The sequence below is a fragment of the Arvicanthis niloticus genome, chromosome 9 (genome assembly GCF_011762505.2).
Source record: "Arvicanthis niloticus isolate mArvNil1 chromosome 9, mArvNil1.pat.X, whole genome shotgun sequence".
NCBI lineage: Eukaryota > Metazoa > Chordata > Mammalia > Rodentia > Muridae > Arvicanthis > Arvicanthis niloticus.
The window spans coordinates 58,923,759-58,942,438 of record NC_047666.1 but is presented as its reverse complement, the minus strand read 5'-3'; the positions used below and the strand labels follow the sequence as shown (position 1 = coordinate 58,942,438).

At 47.4% G+C, this 18,680-nt stretch overlaps 1 protein-coding gene across 21 annotated transcripts in view; it reads left to right on the top strand.

The window, feature by feature from the left end:
- The window catches only part of Mical3 (microtubule associated monooxygenase, calponin and LIM domain containing 3), a 194,537-nt gene that overhangs the window by 81,919 nt on the left and 93,938 nt on the right, over positions 1–18,680 (top strand). For all 21 annotated transcript variants that reach the window (XM_076940475.1, XM_076940486.1, XM_076940473.1 and 18 more), the window contains 8 exons: positions 6,022–6,360; positions 7,884–8,091; positions 9,913–10,029; positions 10,358–10,459; positions 10,940–11,095; positions 11,870–11,970; positions 14,530–14,787; positions 15,018–15,133. In XM_076940475.1, the coding sequence (XP_076796590.1) occupies positions 6,097–6,360; positions 7,884–8,091; positions 9,913–10,029; positions 10,358–10,459; positions 10,940–11,095; positions 11,870–11,970; positions 14,530–14,787; positions 15,018–15,133 (1,322 nt within the window). In that variant the 5' untranslated portion in view covers positions 6,022–6,096. The remainder of the gene's footprint in view (positions 1–6,021; positions 6,361–7,883; positions 8,092–9,912; positions 10,030–10,357; positions 10,460–10,939; positions 11,096–11,869; positions 11,971–14,529; positions 14,788–15,017; positions 15,134–18,680) is intronic.

The following is an 18,680-nucleotide window of genomic DNA, read 5'->3' as shown; positions in this document are numbered from 1 at the left end:
TTTAGTGTAACATTAGAAGTTAGCCAGGACAGTTTAGCAGGGAAAGGCGCCCACACCTCGAGGTCATCTCTGTTGGTAGGTGATAATAGATAGACTCTTATGCTTAGGAAAGCCCCAGAGATTCCCTCCGCAAATCCTAGAAGTCATGAGAGGCTCGGGAAGGTAACTGGGTAAGGCCAGCTGTACCCTAAAGGGAATGACCTGAGAAAATTACAAAGGCAATTCCATTTATAATAGTTTCAAGGAGAATGGAATACTTGAGAATTAACCCAGAAACCAAACACAGCATATAATGAAAACCACAACGTATTACTGAGCGTCAGTAAACAGAAGTGAGACTACACCCCACATTCTTTTGTTGAAAGAGTTAAGATGTCAGCATTATTCAGAGAGTTACAAACAAAAACCTAACATTTTCTTCAAATTTCTAGAGGCTTTAAATATCCAAAACAGTATTTGAAAGAAGTGCAAAGGTTGTCTCCCGGTTTCAGGAATTAATACAGGACTACAGGAGTCAAGCCAGGCCGGCGACACACTGGTAGTCCGCATACGTGGAAGACAGAGGCAGGAGGATCAGGAGTGTAAGGCCAGTAAGTGTGAGATCAGCCTGAGCTAAATGAGATACTACTGCCAAACACCAAGTGCTTGCCTTGCAGGCAGGCATGAGAACCTGAGTTTAGATGCTCAGGGCCCATGATATGAAAGCCAGCCACAGTGGTGTTTCTTGGCTGTAACCCCAGCACTGGAATTCTCTGGCCAGCCTGTGTAGCCAGAGCTGTGAAACCACCAGCACCATACACCTCCATAACTCTGCTTCCTCCGCTATAGGTTCAGCAGCCGCCATTCTACTATCTGTCTCGGATTTTTACTCTCCTAAATAGCTCACTTAAGTGGGATCCTAGGGCATTTGCCTTTGATCATGGTGGTGGTTATGAGAAAGGCTATCACTTGTAGCCCAGGCTGGCCTCGAACTCTTAACCCAAGTGTCAGGATTACAGGCATGCTGCACCACACCTGGCAGTATATATGCCTTTTTGTGTTTGGCTTAATTTGCATTATCTATGTTATAGTATATTCCAGAATTTCCTTTCCAAGATTCGATGATGATGAAGATGATAACAGTATACATGTGTGCACGAGTATGCACACACAACTTGCTTATCTAGTCATCTGTTGATGGATATTGGGTTTGCTTCCATATTTTATCCATTGTGATTAATACAGCTAAAGGTATCCACATCTTTAAGATCTTGCTTTCAGTTCTAGAGTGGAGATTATTGTATCAGAAAGTGTTTCTGTGGCCGGGTGGTGGTGGCACACGCCTTTAATCCCAGCACTTGGGAGGCAGAGGCAGGCAGATTTCTGAGTTCAAGGCCAGCCTGGACTACAGAGTGAGTTCCAGGACAGCCAGGGACTACACAGAGAAACCCTGTCTCAAAAAACCAAAAAAAAAGAAAAAAGAAAGAAAGAAAGAGAGAGAAAGAAAGTGTTTCTGTGATTCTCTGAAGACCCTCCAGAGCTTGCCTACTTGAAGCTGGAGCCTTTATGTAAGAGCTGTGAGCTACATAGCTGACAGTAGTTACAGGAGACAGGGACCCCAGCCCAGAGCCCAGGGGTCTCTGGGTCAGTCCTCTGGATGCCTGCGAGGCCAGAGCTGGGCTCCCTGCAGCCCAGTCAGTTCAGCTGCAGAAAGACCATTTGAGAGCGCAGCCATCCTGGTGATTTGGATGCTGTCTCAGCGGCAAATCACAGAGACGCTGAGCAATCTGAAGTACATTCCATGTGTCTGTGTGTTTCCTCCTAACTGCTCCAAGGGAAGCACTCCTGATCACCCACTTCCAACGTCTGTTGGGACATGTGAGTGCCCGTGGAGTGGGCCTGGGGAAGGAACACCTCCTAGATGACCTTTTGGGTTCAAGGTGTGTGCCCCTGCTGGCAGAGGTGCATGAGGTGGGCTGCTATTCTTAGAAGCTCCAGGTTTTGTCAAGACTTGTTTCTTCGTGTAGCTCAGGCTGACCTAGAACCCACTCTATAGATCAAGCTGACCTTGAACTCACAGAGATTCGCCTGCCTCTGCCTCCCAAGTGCTGGGATTAAAGGCGTGCGCTACCACCACCATACTAGAGTGTGGTTCTTATTTTTATTCTTATACTTCTGATCCCTCCACCTTTTCTATTTTTATCGCTCATTCTCCCCTGCCCTCCTGGCCATCTGTTCTAAGGGCTGGCCGTCAGGCCAACCTTCCCTATTGTTAAGAGACATACATACAATGCTGTTGTCCCCGTGCTCTTCCAGGCTGCTGTCTCCCCAGCACTCTCTTCCACAGCCCAGGCTGTGTGAACTGTGGAGTCGGCAGTCAGCTGAGACAAAACACCCAGAGTGTTGGTTTGCAGAGCCACACAGATGCTCTGGAAACCTGGCCTCGTTGTTTCTTCCTCCTCGGGCTCCTGACTTCCCTTGCTCTTTTCTGGCACACCTCGGCTTTTCCATTCCCAGGAGTTCTGGCATTTTCTGGCCAGGTTTCCTGGTCTCTAGGTTCCTGTGATTATGAGTGTTGGCTTTTCCCAGAATGCTAGGGTGGATGGCACACTGGGTGAGGAGAAGGCAGGAAGACTGATGCAGCTTTGACCTTCAGGACAGGAGGGGAAGTGACGCCTAACAGGATAGGCCCATCTGCCATTCTTCCTGGCCATGCTTGGTGTGAGTCATAACACTGGACAAGTGAGCTGGGGAGTGAGACAGTCCCCGTGCGGCAGAGCGTAGGCAGATGGAATGAACCGAACAGTGCTGGCCGCCCGGGCTCTCCTCTTGCTTTGCTCACCTGGCTCACAGAGGTGGAAAGGGAAGGCAGCCCAGGGGACTCTGTCTAGTGTAGTCTTACCCGGGATGCCTGGTTCATTGTTCTGAGAACCAGCCTACCTCTGTTTATCTGGTGTCATTAGTGCCCTGCAGGTCACCGTCCCTTAGCCAGGGCACCTAATACTTGCCTGCTACTCCAGAGCAGACACTTGCACCCTGTGGGGACCTAGGCTGACACAAGTCGTTAGACTAGCATCTTACACTCTCCAAAGAGGGGCAGGTATGGTTGTCGATGAAAGTGTTCAGCCATGATGAAATTTGATTAGGGAATACCCTGCAGCCCTCAGCAGCTCCGGGGAAGGGAGTATTTACCTCAGAGTAGGCAATACTTAGCCAAGGGGTTGTCAGCTCAGTGGCTAGAGCTGTTGTTTGGAAAGTCATATCCAAGATGGTCTTCAAGGTGAAGGAAGTGTGAGCACAGGGCTACACAGGGCTACAACCTCGAAAGGCTTTAGAAATATGTGGTAGAGCGGGCCGCAGTGCCACGTGCCCCGGGAGGCAGAGGAAGGCAGGTCTCTGTGAGTTCAAGTCCAGCCTGGTCTGCATAATGAGCTTCAAAAGAGCCAGAGATACATAGTGAGTGAGACCCTGTCTTCAAAACAAAACAAACTGAAAGAAAGAAATATGTTGTGTACAATCCTGAATCTGCTAGATTCAGAACAAGGTTCTGAGTGCATTGAATTCTGCCAAGAGGTAGTCAGTGGCTGCCGATGAGGAACAGAGAAAACCTATTTTCCTTCTTGGCACAGGTCGTCAGACCAGGTGTGTTCAGAACTTGGGGAATGTTGCTCTGTAACTCCAATAGCATTACGGTGGCTGTGAACATGGGTAGGGTATGGGGGTTGGGATGGGAAGGCACAGGGCAATGCCCGCCCTCTGACATCTGTTCACACCGGTTGTTCCTAGCCACCCTTTCTTGTGCCTTCTCATAAAGGTGTCTGGGTTTTTTCGGCTCTTACAAGCTGTCTTTTGACTGGCCACCATTTCTAAGATAAGCCTGGGCTTGTAAGAAAAGAATAGACTCTTTTTATGACCTTCAAAATATTTTGCTTGCTGCCATGACCTAAAATAAACCTTTATTTAGGGGAGACCGGGGGTTGGTTCTAATTAATTCCAGGATTTCTTTTATTTGTTTTTGTATTTTTTTATGTGTGGGGCTAGGGATGGAACCCAGAGCCTCTCACATCACATGTCAGGAGATGCTCCGCCACTGAGCCACACCCCAGAAAATTCACTAATTTTTTTTTTAAATCCTGTACTCTTGGCCAAGATCCACATCATGGATATCGAGACAGGCCGTGTTTATTAGCAATGTGGCCTATAATATCCAGAGCCAGGAGGGTTGTTGAGTAACTCGTCACAGTTTTGTGGTTAAAAAGCCAAGTCAATGTGTGTGGTAAGAATCACCATCTTGAACTCTTGGGCTTGTCCTCTCTCCTGGGAAACCGGAGGGGAACCACCAGTCCCTGTACTTCCCAGCCACTCTTATGAAACCTGAGATGTGTCCTCAGGTGCTAGGATTTAATCCTGTGAAGTTTTCGTAGGTTATAAGCAAAGCAAACTGTTCCTTCCCGCTTCACTGAGGGCATTCTGTTGCTCAGTAATTTGTCCAAAGCAACAGCTTCTCTCAGTCGTGAGGTCATCTATGTCATAGAATTTAGGGCCTGTCTCCGGGCATTGGTTCCAGGCAGCACCAGCAGCCTGGTGGCTCCCACTAGCTTGAATCCTTCCACTAGCTAACAGGCTGCTCCTTGCTCGACAGCCCTAAGTGCAATGCATCTCCCGAGTTCCTTCCATCACCCCACCCCAGAGTAAAGCTTCTTCACAGCAAAGTTCCACCCACTCTCATTTATCCCAGAGGCAACTAATGATGTGGTGGGTTGTTCTAACTGGATCACCACAAAGTGCTGCGGCCAGAATTGTCCTAGCATTAGACTCAGAGGACTCCGGGGCTCCAAGAGTTTACAGGTCATCATGCTTCAAGCCTGGAGACCCTCCTCAGACCATCCAAAATGGGAATTCAAAGCTGCCTAAGGAAGACTGACTTCTGAGGGTCGTGCAACCCCCAGCACAGACTCTAGGCTGGGGCGGGGCTCCCTGCGCTCCCTGTCATATGTCTCTAAATAGTCGTTCAAATAAAACATGGCACAAAAGGGATAGTGGAGGCCTGGGTAAGGAAGTACATAAGGTTGCTGTTTCCCACCTGTTCAAATGTCTGTCTGCATACATATACGGAGAGTGGTGGTGACTGTTTCTGATAAGTACTTGGTATAAATAACATCATTGTTATTGTAAAATACGAATGTGGGAAAAGCGATGGCCGCAAACCCATCCTTCATGTACCACACGCAGTGGAAAGCTTTGTGAGTCTTATGTGTCAAGTGACTCTAGTGTGTCTTCTGTTTCTTAGTCATCTCTGACACAGCCCTTTGGCTTTCTTCAGCCCTCTCTGTACTAATTCTTTTTTTTTTTTTTTTTTTTTTTTTTTTTTGGTTTTTTGAGACAGGGTTTCTGTGTGTAGTCCTGGCTGTCCTGGAACTCACTCTGTAGACCAGGTTGGCCTCGAACTCAGAAATCCGCCTGTCTCTGCCTCCCAAGTGCTGGGATTAAAGGCGTGAGCCACCACCGCCCGGCAGATAGTTTCCATTCCTGCTATACACTGATGCCTCCTAAACCTGGTCCCTCTCGCCAGCCACTCAGTAAACCTCAAAGTCGTTCATACTAAGAACCTCCATTTAGTGGGGTCAGGACAGTGAGCTCACCAGCCATCCCCACAAATGAGCGCTTATGGTTTTAATCTCTTGGCTTGCTGTAGTTTCCTAGTGGCCTCCATTAGACAACTGAGAATCACTGTTGGCTGATGGGTAGGAGACCCTGGTGAAACAGCCGGAGTGACTTCCCTGCTTCCCAGTGCTTTCCAGTCTTCCGTGCCTGCCTTGCCTAGCCGAAGCCGCGGCAGGCCGTGAATTGCCCACTGTAACATCGTCTCTGTGATCATGTCGCCCACTGGACTGTCAGCTTCCCAACCCCGGGATGGTGCCTGGAGTGTTTATTGCACACCGGTCAGGGATGTGACTGTCACTGCTCTTTGGGCAGGATCTTGTCTCCGGGGAAATGAACAGAGATGTCAACCATTTCCTTTTTCTCCTTGTTTTCCATTAGATTAAGGTGACAGTGCCGGGGGGATCAGCACCATTCCACCGCCCCTCTGTGGAGCTGTGCCAAGAGTAGGGGAACATGGAGGAGAGGAAGCAGGAGACAACGAACCAAGCCCACGTCCTCTTTGACCGTTTTGTCCAGGCCACCACCTGCAAGGGGACCCTCAGGGCCTTCCAAGAGCTCTGCGACCACCTGGAGCTCAAGCCCAAGGACTACCGTTCCTTCTACCACAAGCTCAAGTCCAAGCTCAACTACTGGAAGGCCAAAGCCCTCTGGGCCAAATTGGACAAGCGGGGCAGTCACAAAGACTACAAAAAAGGCAAAGCCTGCACCAACACAAAGGTAGGGAGAGGCTGGGAGGAGAGCCAGGCTCAGCCGGGGTAAAGGGGTTTCTTCCACCCACCAGACTCTGAGTGTATTTCGTGTAGTCAGTTATTGAATGTTCAGGGTTTGAGGGTAGGTGGCTAGAAACTTTATTTCCTGGCACCTCACCTAGCCTCACACTGGCAGGAGAATTCAGGTTGCTTAGCAGGGACACAGCCAGGCTCGTATGAACATCCTTGACTTCATGGTTCCTGGCCTGTCACCTTTTCCAGGGTCATCTTTCCTATTTAGCACCTGGTAAGGATCTGTCACAAGGTCTGCTGTAATTCACAAACAAGAGTCCTGTGAACTGAAGTCATTCTAGTGCTGTCTTCCTAGCATGGAAAAAAGTTAGTTTCTGAGAAATAGCTTTGGACTGAGACCTGAGAGATGCACTCACCTGAATTGGGATAGGAGTGAGGAAGTGAAGGATAGAGAGAGGTGTTCCCTGCCACCTTCTCTGAAGAAATCCTTTTGGGAGAAGTTTGGGGAACGTTAGTAAACAAATTTCTAGTGGCTTCAGGGCTGTTATTCTGGCTTTTCATGACTTTTAATTTACCCTGTGGGGACACCCAAGAGAGCTACCCCATAGAGAAATGTGGGATCTGAAGGCCTAGTTTTCACAAGCAACTATACTTTAACTTAAAATAATGGGAGCTCAGAGGTAGAATGCTTGCTTCACAGGCCCTGGGTCCCCAGCCTCAGCATCCCCTCTTCTCCTCAAAATCACACGTGTGCGCACACGCACACACACACACACACACACACAAAATATATTTTAAAACAAGACAGAACACAACTCCACTGTCAGGGCATCTGATGCCTGTGACCTCTGCTGAAAGAGTTAAACAGATGGTGTATATACATGTACTCAGGCTTAACTTAAACACACCAGATAGATAGATAGATAGATAGATAGATAGATAGATAGATAGATAGATAGATAGATAGATAGAGGCAGGTAGGTAGGTAGGTAGATAGACAGATGGACAGGCAGATAGATAAAATAGATACATATACACACACATACATATATACATACATACATACATACATACAATTTTTGAAAATCAAAAATCTTTTCCATACATGAACCTTTGAGTCTTGAAAGTTGCCTCCTGGGAGGCATTCACGTGATGGACCCAGATCAATCGCCTGAATGAGGCTAATAACCTTTCCTTTGGCAGGAACCTTAGAGACTTCCTAAGGGTCCCGTCTTGATGAAAGACAAGATGTGATTGTCATACTGTTTGTTAAGATAATGCCCCATTTAAATCTTGCTAATCTATGGGTTCTCTGAGCTTCTTGAGGTAGACATGCCAGGGTTTCAGTCTTTCCAGTCCAGCAATCATGAGCTTGTCCTTTAAGCCACTACAAGGACTCTGTGATCCTAGACCGGCTTCAGGTGTCTTAGTCCTGGAGTTTGGCCGTAGGAGTGAGTGTTAAGAGAAGGGGGATTTGAGAGGCATGGCCTTGGCCCTGAAAGCACCTGTATCTTTCAGTGTCTCATCATTGGAGCTGGCCCATGTGGGCTCCGAACAGCCATCGACTTGTCGTTGTTGGGAGCCAAGGTGGTGGTGATTGAAAAGCGAGATGCCTTCTCCCGCAACAATGTCTTACATCTCTGGCCCTTCACCATACATGATCTTCGAGGCCTGGGTGCCAAGAAATTCTACGGCAAGTTCTGTGCCGGAGCCATCGACCATATCAGTGAGTAGCACCAGCCCTTCCTGCTTTTGTTGTCCAGTAGGTTAGGTGAGGAATTGCTCCTCACCTAGCGTTTTCACCTGCTGTCCTCGTCTATAAGCTGGCTTCTTAACCTCAAGTGGGTCTCTTGTATAAAAGGAGTTAAAGTTTGGTTTAAAGATCCTTAGTTGGGGGCCAGGTAATGGTGGCGCACACTTAATCCCAGCACTCAGACAGATTCTGAGTTCAAGGACAGCCTGTTCTACCGAAGGAATCCCAGGACAGCCAGGACTACACAGAGAAACCCTGTCTCCACGGATTTTTGGTTGGGTCTTGGACTCTTGCTGAGTACCCATGGTATGTGCAATTCAGTGGAGGGGGAAGGGTAGGCATTGAGAATAAGGTGGACAGTTTGGATTTGAACCCTCTGATGGTTCTTAGTTCAGTGGAAGAAGTGTTGACGCTGCATTGTGATCCTGTACTCCCTCCACAATGCCATGGGGACATCGAGCAGGCAAACAGTGCCATGGGGACAGACCTGGGAAACCATACACACATAAGTTAGAGTCACGGCTTGGACACATATGCCAAGTCCACAGTGAGAGTCTGTGTTAGGTGATGAGTGAACTCAGGGCCTTGTGTTTGTCTAAGACGGTCGGTCCTGTTTTCATGACTGTAAATGCTTAAACTGAAACCAGTTTGGAACAGCGTCTGTATCATCAAGCTAGAGAAATCTTTTTCCTGTCATTAATTAGTCAGGGAAATGGCAGTAAGGAGCTTTTGTTCTGAGCTCCTCCATATGTGACCTGGAAATACGCTCAGCCATTAGACCTTTTTTGCTGTTTGAAGTGGTTATACCAATTTATCCAACACTAGCTGGCGGCTGCCACATTCCACTGGCAAGAGGAAGTGCTTGGCCCATCTGCCAGGCTGTAATTTGTAAAGCATCTCAGAACCCACAGTTGTCTACAAAAATAAAGTGTGTGCTAGCTCGGGTCTCAGAGAGGCTTTGGGAGTGTGACTCAGAAGGGCAAGGGTATGGTCATCTGAGGAGAGGAGGGGAGCAGCCAGGATGATTTAGCAGGGGATTTGCGAGTGCTCCTTGCTCGTTAGTCACAGGCTGCAGGTAAATTTGGCCTTAAGAGAGGACCAAAGGTCGTTGACTGATTGGATTTGTGGTCCTCATCTGTGGCCAGATTTATTTTAGGGCAGACAGCCAGTATCTTAGGTCAGAGAGAGGATTTCTGTCTCTGTTACCTGGCATTGGTTCCAGATCTGGTGGGGACCCATTAGACATCATATATGTTTATTACTGTGACAATGAACAGGATTGTCAGTCCTTTTGGACCTCAGTTTGCACATCTGTAAGTCACTGTTGGTGGGGATAGGGTGGGGTTCTTTTGGATTTCTTTTGTGCATCTGGTAGGAGTGTGTGAGGTCATCGAGGGGTTAGGGTGGAAGGCAGATGCTGAGGAGTCCGAGCAGTGGGCACACCTCTCCTGTGGCTTACAGTACCAAGGTTCCTCTGAAGACTGTGTGATAACAGTGACCTCACTGGACCCAGGAAATAGAAGAGTGATTCTCCTTGCCCACAGTTCTGTGTTGTCTCTATAGTCATGGCAGATCGTTCAGAATACCCGGCTCCCGAAGCAGGGTGGTCTATTATATCCAGAATGGTTCTTCCACTGCTTGATGTTTCCTTTACAATGTGGAGGAAGAAATGAGAACTTCTGAGACATGCCTCTGCTGTGACAGCCTTTGGGAAGCTAAACTGAGATGGATAGGTAGGCACCTGAGAGTAAGCACCTCTTGCCCTCCTCGTCGTCAAGATCTCTGTTCTGCTAGGTATCCGTCAGCTCCAGCTAATCCTCTTGAAGGTAGCCTTGATCTTGGGCATTGAGATCCATGTCAATGTGGAATTCCAAGGACTTGTTCAGCCTCCTGAGGACCAAGAGAACGAACGTGAGTCGCACTGGGCGGAGGAGGGGGGTGCGAGGGCCGAGATCACAGGAGGAGCCAGAAGGACTTGCAGGTGCTTTCAGCTCCGACTAAAAGGGGTTTTGTTCATGCAGCCTGGGCTTTTCTGGACTTTCGAGCCTTTGACACAGCATTAGGCATGGTGGGCATGTGTATTATAAAAAGTTCAAAGGTAAAGAAAGTCTTTGTGAGCTCTTATCAAAGTTTCCTGCCTGAGGCCACCCCTTGTTGTATCTCGCATAGCACTGTGGCTTGGGATCTGGTGTGATCTTTGTGTCTGGGTTATGACCTGCATTTTGCTTTTGGCCCACAGGGATAGGATGGCGAGCATTGGTGCACCCCAAAACTCATCCTGTATCAGAATATGAATTTGAAGTGATCATCGGTGGGGATGGGCGTAGGAACACCTTAGAAGGTACTGGCTTCCACCTACTCTCCTTTGCCTGGCTTTTCACAGATGGGAGGCTGACTTGTCCCAGAGACCACACCCCTAAGAGATTGCAAGTGTGTCGCCCAGTCAGTGCCTGCAAGGATATTTCTCTCAGGACACTAGGACATTGAGCTGTGCTCAAAGATATTCATACTACAGTTTCTAGTCCATGCACAGATGTGACAGACACATAGCACCCCTCCACGTTAAGGGTAACGGTAACTGTTAGTACTGATTACTAATCTGGTAGTTTGGATTTCATGTTGTCCCTAATAATGGGTGGGACTTTTTGCGTGGATTACCCGTTGTCAGTGATAATGGAAGGGCTTCCAGCATGTGCTGTTTCATTATTCCTACTAGGTGAGCAACCTACTTTTCCCTGACTCTGTCCCGCCCCCCCCCCCCCCACACACACACACATGTTCTCTCATTTAAAGACCCAACCCCTTCTCTCTCTCCCTGTAGGATTTCGTCGAAAAGAATTTCGGGGCAAGCTAGCTATTGCCATTACAGCAAATTTTATCAACCGCAACACAACCGCAGAGGCCAAAGTGGAGGAGATCAGTGGTGTGGCTTTTATATTCAACCAAAAATTCTTCCAGGAGCTGAGAGAAGCTACAGGTTGGTGCACACTGCTGCTGTCCTGTGTCAGTCCTCAGCACAGATTCCGGCCTGCTCTGGGATTGACTTTGTTTGTTTTGCCTTCTGCCAACTCATCCCCAGCCCCTTCCCCCTACTGCATAAGCCAGGTTTGCTGTTGGCTGGGCAGGCTGCTCACTGGCAGCTCTGGTTTGGTTGACACTCTGACCTTTGGTATCACTCTTGACCTTCCCTGAGGTCATGTGGGATCACCAGCAACCATTGGTAGTCAGGAATGGGCTTGTCTGTAGCTGTTTTCTGATGGATTGAGGTAGGCGTAGATATAGATATTTTGTTGCGATAAAACAAACCAAAAAAAAATTATCTTCATTCTGTTTTTTAGAGCTTGGTTTCTTTCCACTCCATGTATCTTTCAGGTTAACTGAATAAAAATTGAATATTTGTCTGCATTTAGGCATCTATCTTGTTAGAAATCTAGGATATTCCTCAAGCATCCTTGGTTATCACAGAGGGTTTACCTGGTAAACAAACTATCTTTTCTTGTAGACTGGCCTCTCCTTTGTTGTGCTTTTCCTGTTCTGGTGTGTTTGTTTAATGCCTAGTGAGTTATAGGGCAGCACAGAAGAAAACAAACCTCCTAGGTTCCATGCACTGTTGAGGAAGTGAGAAGCTCAGCCTAGACAGCCTTCCTGCCCGGTGCTCTGCTGCCCTTTCCATGAGACCCAGGCCCCGCCTTTCGGATCCCCTGATGGCCCAGTCTCCATGAATTCTCACACATCTGTCTTCTGCTTGCAGGTATTGACTTAGAGAACATCGTCTACTACAAAGATGACACACACTACTTTGTCATGACGGCCAAAAAGCAGAGTTTGCTGGACAAAGGGGTGATACTGCATGTGAGCACTGGATTCCTTTCAGGCAACATTTTTTTGTTGAACCACTTGATTACGATCACTGAGAAGAATTTTATATTCTGATGTTTGTTTGTTTGTTTTCCCTGTAAGGGAATAAAAATGACACTGAACACATCTGGAAACCGATGCTACTTATTAGTTTAACTTAAAAGTATTCTTGTTCTAAAGAATTGAGACTATAAAGAGGGGGAGGAAGAGGAGGAGGAAGAGGAGGAGGAGGAGGGGAGGAGGAGGAAGAGAGTAGAAAGGGCCTTTGTGGCCATGATTATGTTAGCTCCAATGGTTACTAGCATGGCCAATATTGTTTGAATAAGCCCAACTTCTTCCTCTCTCCCCTCCTGCTTGGCTATTTGTTTTAGAGCAACTGGCAGCTGTCACGTCATGTATAAGTTTAACTTTAGGTAGCCTGATTTGCAGTTATAGCAAATTACATAACCAAAGGCCTTATGCATCCCTAGTCAAGAACTCTGCCATGAGCTGCCCCCCTAGACTTTTTTTTTTTCAAATAACTTTTTTTTTGAGACAAGCGATTACTAACTGGCTCGGTCTGGCCTTGAAATAGCTTCATAGCCCAGGCAAGCCTTGAACATGGAGGTGTCCTACTGTAGCCTCTGAGTGGCTGAGACTATATGCCAGCCCCAGCAGGCCCTACCTTAGTAGGTCCTCTTTTGGAGGGCAGGGTGTTGAATCAAGAAGCAGCACTTGGAGTTTACAGCAGCCTGACAAAGACTTGGGTTTTGCCACAGATGTGGTTACTAGAGGTCCAAGGAACACTGACCTGAGCAGACTGGGGTATATTCAAGGCTTGTTCGTTCTTTCTTTCTGTCTGTCTGTCTGTCTGTCTGTCTGTCTCTCTCTCTCTCTCTTTCTTTCTTTCCTTCCTTCCTTTTCCTTTCCTTTCTTTTTAAGATTTATTTTATGTATATGAGTACCCTGCTGCTGTCTTCATACACACCAGAAGAGGGCATCAGATCCCATTACAGATGGTTGTGAGCCACCATGTGGTTGCTGGGAATTGAACTCAGGACCTTTGGAAGAGCAGCCAGTGCTCTTAACTGCTGAGCCATCTCTCCAGCTCCTCAAGGCTTCTTCTAATTGACAGCAAAGGCCTGGTGTCTATCCTTAGCCAGTTCCAGCTCAGCCCTTTCTCTGAATGACTAATCGTGTAATATACCCTGAGCTGAAGACTTGAAATCGAAATCGCAGGCTGGCTCCTTAAGGAGCGTGGCTGCCGCTCCCTTGGCTCTCACAGATTGTGATGTGAGAATTACTGTCTTTGTGCAGTGAATGGATAGAAGAGGCCTCAAATGCACTGACCTGGCCCTGTGCAGTTCCCACCAGCCTCAGAGCTGACTCTCAGGGAGCCCTTTGTGTCTGCAGGATGGCAGCACATCAGGCCTCTTAGAATGAGTCACACTACTGCTTTATCTAGAGCAGACTGGAGAGAGAGCTGACAAACACGTGCTTGCAACACAAAGTCTCCTTTCCACCGTCGTGTCTGCATGGCAGCATGGCAGCCCCGTGGTGTGCAGGGAGCAGCAAGACAAAGGGTACAGAGTACCCTGCCAAACAAAAGCCAGGCGTGTTTGGCTACATGCTTTATACAGCTGGCTAGTTCATTATCTGGGGCTCTTCTGTTGCCATTATTACCACAGGTGGGACGCCTGGGAACAGAGTTAGGACTCAGACCAACCATCCACACAGAGCTGAGTTTTCAGTTAAAATTAAATAAGAACAATCTGGGCTGCAGAGCTGCAGAGGTCTGATTTATACTTTTATAGTGTAAGGGGCTCATCCTGCTAAATACTGAAGTCATGGCGGTCACTTAACATTGAACAAACAGTATCTCCATGACCATCTTCGTTCTCTGTGTTTTGGCTTTTGACAGCTTATCGTTGTAGCTGGGTCCTGTTAGGGGTACTTGGAACCCATCGGCCCCTCTTTAGGGGTGCACACTTGACTTTACATGGAGAGCCCATTTTGTGTTATTGTCCTTTATGTTTCCTGGTGGATTTCCATAGAGCCTTGCAGAGTCCTCTGTATGATTTGGAAATCTCTGGTTCATTTTGAGCATGGTCCATCTCATCTTCTGGACCTGCTCTTGCTCTAACAGGCTACTTCTCTGTGCATTAAAGCTTTCAGGTTTCCTTTTGGGTGTGATAACTCTGAATTTCTTGCTGCCATAAGCTATCAGACCCGCAGATTAAGGTGATCATGGGAAACATTCTAAACTTGATATTTGATATTCTAACAACTCTTGAGATAGATGGGTCAGGATTGCAGTAGATTTTTTTTCTAGTGAGTGGAAAAGCCAGGTCTGTTTAGGAAGCAAAACCGATTCACTCCTAACGAACACACCCCCTCCCCAATACCTTTTCTTTTTAATTGGTATAAAAGATTCTGTTTAGGAATGAAAAACATGGTAGGGAGGAAAGCCCCATGAGACAAGGCCATGTCTGATGTTTATTGTGGGGCTCTAGCTGGCTAGCTGGGCATCCCTGCTTGGGCTGCTCCATCTTGGCTTTTTCTCTTCCTGGACAGGACTACACGGACACAGAGCTGTTGCTTTCCCGGGAGAATGTGGACCAGGAGGCCCTGCTGAACTATGCCCGGGAGGCTGCAGACTTCTCTACCCAGCAGCAACTGCCTTCTCTGGATTTTGCCATCAATCACTATGGGCAGCCAGACGTGGCCATGTTTGACTTTACCTGCATGTACGCCTCTGAAAATGCCGCCTTGGTACGGGAACAGAACGGACACCAGTTACTAGTAGCTTTGGTTGGGGACAGCCTCCTGGAGGTGAGTAAAGAAGGCGGCAGAGGATAACTAAGTGGTAGATAGAGGCCGAGGTAAAGAGGCAGTAATGGTGAGGAGTGCCTCTAGGTGTCCAGGGGTGAGGGTGAGCAGACACACTCTTGCAGGAGTTGTACCAGCAAGGAGAAAAGATGATGGGCCATTGGGATGCTGGATTGCTTCCCTCCTTTAATAGCTGAATTACTTGAACTCTTGTGTCTCTTTTCTTTTTACAGCCTTTCTGGCCAATGGGGACAGGAATAGCCCGGGGCTTTCTGGCTGCTATGGACTCTGCCTGGATGGTACGAAGCTGGTCTCTGGGCACCAGCCCCTTGGAAGTCTTGGCAGAAAGGTAATGGGAATAAGCCATGGGTGCTTCTTACAGGACTTGGGAGTTGGCCTCGTGCAAGTTCTTTCTCCCTCTTGTTTTTTATTCTGTTTTTAAAGATGCTTTCTTGTCTCACTAGAAGAAAGGCAAGGTATTGTTTTATAAAATCACAAGAACATCAAGGTCATCTGCCCATTGACTGGTCCTGATTTCTTTCCAATAATTATTTAAGCAAACGCACAGAAGCAGCATGCTGGCAGCTGTGTTTCAAAAGCCAGCATAGCAGTGGGCATAGCAAATATTAAAAGTGGCCAGCTGAAAGGGAAACATCAGCATGCCTGTGAACATCTCCTGCACCCCTGAGAATCAGGGGTTTGGAAGGAGATGATTGTGAATGAGGCCAGGACACAGGGCTTACTTGCTGGTTTCCTTGACCAGGAGAAATGGTCGTGTGAGATTTCCTGGATGAAACTGACCATTGATAGGATTCCGTGTCTTGGTTACTTTTTTATATTATTGTGACAAAAACATCATGACCAAGGCAGCTTATAGAAGAGAAAGTTTATTTGGGGGCTTACAGTTTCAAAACACCACCATGGCAGGAAAGATGGCACCAGGAAGGCAGGCAGGCAGGTGTGGCATTGAAGTAATAGCTGAGACGTCACATCTGGTCCAGAAGCAGGAAGCAGAGAGAAGGGCTAAAAAGGAATTTCCACTCCCAGTGACACACCTCCTCTAACAAGGCCCCTGATCCTTCCCACACAGTTTCACCAACTGGGATGAACTATTCAGGCATATGAGCCTTTGAGGACCACATTTCGCTCCCCGCACCTCCATAGTTTTCTGACCATATCGTAATGTATAATGCATTTAGTCCTACTATAAATATCTTGCCTATCCAAAAATGTCTATGGCTCAACACTCTTTATAAGTCACAGTCTCTTCTGAGACTCAAGGCAACCTCTTAATTGCCAGCCTCTATAAAATCAAAAAGCAAATTACATACTTCAAATACAATGACACAGAATATACATTACCATTCAAAAATGGCAGAATGGGGGGAGGGGTACGATGTGGAACTACTGGGCTAAAGCAAGACAGAAACCCATGGGGCAAGCTCCAAATCCTGTAGTTCCATGTCTGATGTCCAGTGGTCTGGAAGGCGCTGTCCTGCCAGCTGTGCTACCTGCAAAACACACTGGGCTAGTTAGGCTCCCCATGTTCCACTCTCCCTGGCAGGCATCCCAAGGGTCCATCCCTTCCATTATCCTGGGATGTCAGCACAGTGAGCTTCACGTTCAGAGCTTCACATTGCAGCCCCTGGCGGCCTCCATTCAGGGACGTCCCTACAATATGCCTGGGCTCAACGGCTCTCCTTAACCCTAATACCTTTATCCATACATCCTTTGCCTCCAAAGCCTGAGCTCGGGCTGCTGTTTCCGAGTCCGGCTGTCCACCTGGGATGGAGCCTGACCCCTGCTTGCGTCCCATTTGCAGCAGTTTTGGCTCATTGTTGCTTGTTAGGAGGAGGGTAGTCACATGGACCTCACCACACCACACCCTTCTCCACTTCCCAACAGGCCTCTCTCCATCTCTTTCAGCACAAGCCTTGGTGCCACCATTAAATTTCCTTGTGCCTATATTCTGTATATTTTGGGAGTTTTTTTTAACCCCCCTTGTTCTCTTTTATTGTGGACCTGCATAAAAATGGTTAATAATAACCATGTGACAGAGTCATTATTAGGCTGTCTTGAAATATCTTCTGCCAGCAAAATCAAGTCTCAGACTCTTCAGCCTTAAGACAAAGGCAAAAAGCAGCCACTTTTTTCCCCTCCCAAAGTATCTCAAGAATGGCTTTTTAGCTTGGTTGCTAACATTGTTCTCTTCTTTTTTTGTTTTTGGTTTTGTTTTGGTTTTGTTTTGTTTTTTCGTTTTTTCGAGACAGGGTTTCTCTGTATAGCCCTGGCTGTCCTGGAACTCACTCTGTAGACCAGGCTGGCCTCGAACTCAGAAATCCGCCTGCCTCTGCCTCCCAAGTGCTGGGATTAAAGGCGTGTGCCACCACTGGCCGGCACATTGTTCTCTTCTGAAACCCCTTGGGCTGCGCCTCCATAATACACATTGTTCTAAGTGCTGTTGTCTTCTTAACTCCTACCAGGATGGCTTGTGAGGCCATGCTCCCGGTGTTCAGATGCTTCCCTAGTCCAGAGTCCCAAAGTCTTCCATAATTCCCCCCCAAATCAGCAGTCAGGTCTGTCACAACAGTACCCTACTCCTGGTCCTAATTTCTGTCTTCGTTTGGGTTACTTTTATTGTGATGAACCAGTGCATCTTGGGGTAGAAAGGGTTTATTTGGCTTACACTTCCGTATCTCTCTTCCTCATCAAAGTCTGGACAGGAACTCAAGCAGGGCAGGAACCTGGAGGCAGGTGTTGATGCAGAGGCCATGGAGGGTGCTACTTATTGACTTGCTCCCCATGGCTTCCTCAACCTGCTTCCTTCCATTCTTTCTCTCTTTCTCTCTTTCTTTCTTTCTCTCTTTCTTTCTTTCTCTCTTTCTTTCTTTCTTTCCTTCTCTCTCTTTCTTTTAAAAGATTTATTTATTTATTTATTTATTTTTGTATATATGAGTACACTGTTGCTGTCTTCAGACACACCAGAAGAGGGCATTAGATCCAATTATAGATGGTTGTGAGCCACCATGTGGTTGCTAGGAATTGAACTCATGACCTTTGGAAGAGCAGCCCCCCTCAGCCTGATTTCTTATAGAGTCCAGGACTACATGTCCAAGGATAGCACAGCCCACAGTGGACTATGCCCTTCCACAGTAATCACTAATTAAGAAAATGTCCTTCAGGCTTGCCTACAGCCTGATCTAATGAAGGCATTTTCTTAGCTGAGGTTCCCTCCTTGTGGATGACTCTAGCTTGTGTCAAGCTGACATAAAACCAACATGTTCAGTGATTTTAAATCTCTAAGGCATGCATCTGGATGTGGTGGGAAGGCTCGTGTTTTTCTTTGTCTTGTGCTTTGAGTCTCACTCAGTACCTGAGGCTGGCTTAGTACTCACTATGTAGTCCTAGCTGGCCTTGAACTCAAAGCAATTCTCCTGCCTGAGTGTCCCCCAAGTGCTAGGATTATATGTGTGGGTTACTACAACTACCACCTCACCAGCACTGTGCTGAGGGAGGTCCAGACTTCCAGCTCATGACCATTGGGCAAATAACCACAGCCCTGACAGACTCATCGAGGAATAAAACAGTCCTCTGTGCTAACAGAGAAGGTGTTTTGGAAGTACCCTTCATACTTCAGATTAAGTATAGTCTACTGTTGAGGGGAAGGGTCAGCAAAGACGACTCCATGGCATGAGACTCTGCACCCCTGTAACCCTATAAAACTGGCCACAAGGTTCCTTTTTAATTTCTTAAAACCCATGGTAAATACTGGCACACTGTGTACCAGCTTTCTAATTTACCAGCATTTGCTGCTGCCCACCACGCTGCCCCTGCTCCTCCCTTTCGACACTCTCCCTGGTCCGGGACCATGAAATCACAGAGTACTGGGAATTTGA